Below are 5,555 nucleotides of genomic sequence, written 5' to 3' on the forward strand. Positions count from 1 at the left end.
GGGTGGACTCGACGAGTGGAGTTGGAAAGTCTCGATTCTGTTGATAGGAGAAACTCGACGAGTTCGTAAAGAACTCGACGAGTTGGATCGCGATTTTAGGGTTTTCTGATTTATGGAACTCGGCGAGTTGATGGGTCAACTCGGCGAGTTGAGTCAACCCAGAATGTTGACTTTGACCAGAATGTTGACTTTGACCAGGGGTAAAATGGTCATTTTACCCTAAGAAGGATTATTGGATTTTGACTAAGTGTTATTGTGATAATGATAGCCGGGGAGTCGTTGTAGCAGCCGTTAGAGATTCCTTACTGTGAGATTCTGCATTCAGCTTTACGAGGTGAGTTTCCTCCTGTAGGAACGGGTCGAAGGCACCAATGTCGGCCCGTTTATGTATGTTAGTATATGTCGGGCTAAGGTCCGATGCCGGGCAAGGCCCAATGTAGGTTTGTATGTTTTTCCGGTCTTCGGTCCGATGCCGAGGAAAGTCTGAGGAACATCTATATGCTTGATGTCTTCGTGATTCTTGCATGTACTTGTTTTATATGTTTCCGGACTTCGTTCCGATGTCGGGGAAAGCCCAAGGAATGTTTGTATGTTTCCGGATTTCGATTTGATGTCGAGCGGGGCCCGAGGAATGTTTATATGCTTATGTTATGTGATTATGTTGATATGTATTTGTTGATATGTTTATATGTATACCGAGCTTTGCCCGATGTCGTGCGAGGCCCGATGTCGGATTTCGGTCCGATGTCGGGCGGGGCCCGAAGTAGCAGGCAAGGCCCAATGTTATGTTATTATGTGATTATGTGATTATGTGTATGGTATGTGGTAGTTTGGGGAGACTCACTAAGCTTCATGCTTACAATTTTCAGTTTTGGTTTCAGGTACTTCCGGTAGCAAGGGGAAGAGCTCGGGATGGCTGTAGTGCAAACACCATTTGTTTTAGCCTGGGATGTTTTTACTCTGATATTTTGATATGGGTTTTTGATGAGATACTTGATTTGATACTTTGACCTATGTTTTGGATGGAATGATTTTGATAGATATGGTAATTTTAATAATTTTGAAATGAAAATTTTGGACCGTATGGTTAGCATGTTTCAACAAGTAAATGAAGACCCCTACAAAATCGATATAAGACCCCTACAAGGTCGATTTGTATAACAAAGAAGTGAATACTCCTAAAAGGTTGATTTATTTGTACAACAAATAAAGAAAGACCCCTATAAATGAAGATCCCTACAAACTCGCTTCTAAACCAATTGACTAGTTACCATTAATGTAGCAGGTTACCAAATAAATGACATACCAATATTATAACGTGGAAGCCACGTAAGATCTTATGTGGTAGTATTGAGTTTTAAAATAATAGGATTTTTCATAAACTAGACAAAAATAATAGGATTGTTCCGGAGGTAATCGAGTGAAAAATAGTTTTCTGATAAAACTAAATAGGCTAATTTGATTTTTTTTATCCAGTAGTCAGGATATTGTCATGTCATTTATCGATACAACCTTTATATTTGAAACTCAATCCTACCACGTAAGATCTTAAGTGGCTTTCATTTATTTAAAATTTGCTACATTGATGACAACCGATCAGTTGGTTTAGAAGCGAGTTTGTAAGGATCTTCATTTAATTTTGAAGGGGGGGGGGTATTCTTTAGTTTGGTGTACAAAGAAATTTACATTATATGGTATTCATTTATTTGTTGTACAAATTGACTTTGTAGGGGTCTGACGTTATAGAGGTCTCCATTTACTTCTTGTACAAATCGAGCTTCTAAACCACAATAGTACTTTCTAAAATGGTGATTATGCCTTTTTCGATGACTCGTAAGTGAATTTAAACCATTAGATAGAGCTTCATTTATTTGTTATACAAATCGAACTTATAAACCACATTAACATATCATGAATCGGTTAATTGGTTGAAATTGTAACAAAATTATAAATATAATGGAATAAATAATAATAATAATAATAATAATAATAAAACTCGATGTCAAAATCAAAATTTTGAAATAATATAGTGATTTTCTTGCAATTTGAAACTCAGTGTCAAAATCAAAATTTTAATAAACTTAGTGATTTTAATTGCAATTCGAGAAAATTGATTATCGGGAGAACAAAGAGAACCGATTATTTAGGTGATATTACAATAAAATTATAAATATAATAACAAAAAAACTTTGATACCAAAATCAAAATTTTATTATAATACAGTGTCTTGCAATTTATCAAAAAAAAAATTAAAAAAAAAAACAATTTAACTTGCTATACAAAGAACAAAATGAAATTGAAAATCGTAGTTCAATAACAACACGACCATGTAGCAAAATCTCGTTGCCCAACCTCATGTGAACTTTATCGCCCTTTGAGACTTTAATGAACACGTGCTACCCTACTTTTTAACGGCAGAAATGCTTAAATTTTCTTCCGTTTCTCTCTCACACACTAAAGTGGTGGCTGCGTGTCTCCGATGAACTCCATATTAAGAAAATCAGTAATTGCTTTCCCTCCTCAAGATTCACACGAAATCGATATTAATTCTGTATTTGCTATATACGCACCCACATCTAAATCAAAAGAACCCTAAGCCAAGATTTTCTTTCCGAATTCATAAATTCAAAAGTATCCCACCAAATCCCTTAAAGTACTCACACAAATCTGTACTATATATTAGTTTGTACGAGGATTTTAGTTGTAGTAGCAAAAGGGGTGGTTTTGATTGTTTTGTATCGGTTCAATTTGATCGGATTGGAGATGGGGGCGATGACGTCGTCTGTGGCGGCGAAGTTCGCTTTTTTTCCACCGGATCCGCCGTCTTACAGATTGGTGGTGGACGAATCGAGCGATAGTGGGAAATTGAAGATGACGGATGTGTCTGAGAGAGCCAACGTTGACGTTCTGAAGCTGAAAACAAAAAGGGGGACGGAAATTGTAGCGGCGTATGTGAAGAATCCGGTGGCGTCACTCACTGTGCTTTACTCTCACGGCAACGCCGCTGATCTTGGTCAGATGTATGACTTGTTCTGCGAACTCAGTGTTCATCTTCGAGTTAATTTAATGGGGTTAGTCTCAATTTCCCCAATTTGTTCAAAAAAAACATGAACTTTATCATCCAAATCTTTTAGATCATTTTTCTTACATGATGAACATCGCAGGTATGACTACACGGGATACGGGCAATCTTCCGGGAAGGTAGGATAATTTGAAAGTCTGAAACAAATCAAATACATTATACACCTATGATTTCGATATCAGTTTGCTAAATTACACACTTTTAATCATCTTCACAGCCTACTGAACAAAACACATATGCCGACATTGAAGCTGCATATCGATGCCTTGAAGAAACTTATGGTGTAAAAGAAGAAGATGTCATCTTATACGGTCAATCCGTAGGAAGTGGACCTACTCTAGATTTAGCTGCCCGTTTATCAAGATTACGTGCAGTTGTTCTTCACAGCCCAATCATGTCAGGAATCAGAGTCATGTATCCTGTTAAACGAACATATTGGTTTGATATATACAAGGTCAAAATTCATTATTTACAATTAATCAATTATATCACTATTCACTACTAGTCTTTATAGTTACTGTTTGTTCTTATGATGCAGAATATCGACAAAATCCCATTAGTCAAGTGTCCTGTTCTGGTTATTCATGTACGTGTTTATGAAATGTGAAGTCATATCCAAATTGTGGGACCCGTTTAATCATTTTATCGATGATGTTGTATTTTTATCAGGGTACCAAAGATGATGTTGTGGATTTTTCACATGGTAAGCAGCTTTGGGAGCTTTGTGTGGAAAAATACGAACCTTTATGGATCAAAGGCGGGAATCACTGTGATTTGGAACTCTTCCCAGAGTACATTCGACATTTAAAGAAGTTCATATTGGCTGTTGAAAAGTCAACACGTTTAAAGAACTCTTCGGGTTCATTAACAGATAATGATATTGATGTGATACCCCGAATTAGTACAGATTGTAGAGAGAAATCAAGACCCAGCACAAGTACAGAAAAGTCAAGACCGAGTGTTGACCAACCTGAGAAAGGAAGAAACAGCATTGATCGGTCTGGTTAGCTTAAGCTAATTCCTTCATTGATTCATTTGTTTATTCCTTTATTTGTTTACTTTTATTATTACCAATAAATGTTGTTGAAATGTGGATGATTATGGCAGATTTGGAGGTATGATGAAGGCGGCAGTGTTGTGCAATATTGATTGTTTCAAGCCCACGGGTGCAATGGAGGTGGAAGGATCGTGATTTTGTGAAGATTTATGTTTATTGAGTCAGGTATTTTGTTGGTTTACTTGTGTTGTTTTGATTGTGAGTTGTGAAGTGTTGTTAGATAACGGAAAAGAAATTGATTTTAATTAGGTAGATGTATGTATGTATGTATGTATTTATCCTATAGATTCTGTCAAAACTAATAATGTTTATCTTGGATTGGAAGACATTGGAGGGATATTTCCAATGATAAGGATGACAAACAAGGGAATTACGTCTTTTGTACAAACAAAGAGGTGTAATTTTTATCTCATTGACATCACATGTAAAACATAGTACATCTTGTTCTGTTTTATCCAGTGGTCATGTCTGTACAACCCTTGGGAAAAAAAAACATGGTTCTTTGGGGAACAATTTATTCTCAATTACTCCTTTTGTGGATCATGTGTTGATGCTTGATTGTATTTAATGGATGTGGTTCAACTTTTCTTTGGTGTAGACTTTGATTTGAATCAAGCATGCATGGTGTTGCTAATGCACAAAGGTGGTTTACATTAATAATGACATTTCTTGTTTCAGGTGTTGCTTTTAGATCATGTGATTGTGTCTAAAGGTATAAAGCTTGCTCTTTGTCTCAGTTGAGAGACCATCAAGTACAAATCACGTAATGTCTACAATTCCAACTCTCAACAGTGACGTAATGAAAATTAAGACATTACTAAATTTGTATACACCTATCCGATAAAAATATACATTGTTAATCATATACTTCATTCGTCTCATATTAATATTCCATTTTTTCTTTTTGTTTGTCCCAAAATAATAGTCTACTTGTAAAAATAAATATATTTTACCAAAATACCTCTCATTATTAGTTAACCTATCATCAAATTAAATGCAATTATAAAAGGATACGATTGTCATTTTATTTAATAAAGTTAGAGGTAATTAGTATTTTTTTTTAATCTGTGTGTTTTTGTCGGTGGATAATAATTTTGGGACGGATGAAGTATCTTTTTTGTGACAAAATCAAAGTAAAAAGTGGAGGTGGATTATGTTGGTGCATGTTGTAGACTTCACACAATGCCGGTTCACATGTAATACTATTAGTCCCATAAATACTCGATCTCTATTTATCGAAGGTGCTTCTAGTTAGGTCTCAACATTTAAATGCAACTCCCTCGGTTATACTTCTATGTGAGTTTGTATGATATATAACCAAACAATGTGCACCGAAATAAGAAGGTTTAGACATTAAGTTTGATGATTTAACGATATTTAAACCAAAAAGATTGATTTTGTTTGACACGTCATAAT

The 5,555-nt window shown here is 35.5% G+C and overlaps 1 protein-coding gene across 2 annotated transcripts; it reads left to right on the forward strand.

Annotated features, from left to right (window-relative positions):
* Positions 1 to 2,330: 2,330 nt before the first annotated feature.
* Positions 2,331 to 4,682, forward strand: LOC145109344 (uncharacterized). Of its 2 annotated transcripts, none has more exons than XM_079046485.1 (6): positions 2,331 to 3,071; positions 3,165 to 3,201; positions 3,300 to 3,536; positions 3,621 to 3,668; positions 3,752 to 4,085; positions 4,190 to 4,682. In XM_079046485.1, the coding sequence occupies exons 1-6, from the start codon at positions 2,764 to 2,766 to the stop codon at positions 4,201 to 4,203; spliced, it is 978 nt and encodes a 325-aa protein (XP_078902611.1). In that variant the 5' UTR covers positions 2,331 to 2,763; the 3' UTR covers positions 4,204 to 4,682. The 2 variants fall into 2 exon arrangements, with proteins under 2 accessions (XP_078902611.1, XP_078902609.1); XM_079046483.1 differs by having other exon boundaries at positions 2,334 to 3,071; positions 3,752 to 4,080.
* Positions 4,683 to 5,555: the final 873 nt, after the last annotated feature.

The sequence above is a fragment of the Lactuca virosa genome, chromosome 4, assembly GCF_052849685.1.
Source record: "Lactuca virosa cultivar CGN04683 chromosome 4, Lactuca_virosa_CGN04683_v6, whole genome shotgun sequence".
NCBI lineage: Eukaryota > Viridiplantae > Streptophyta > Magnoliopsida > Asterales > Asteraceae > Lactuca > Lactuca virosa.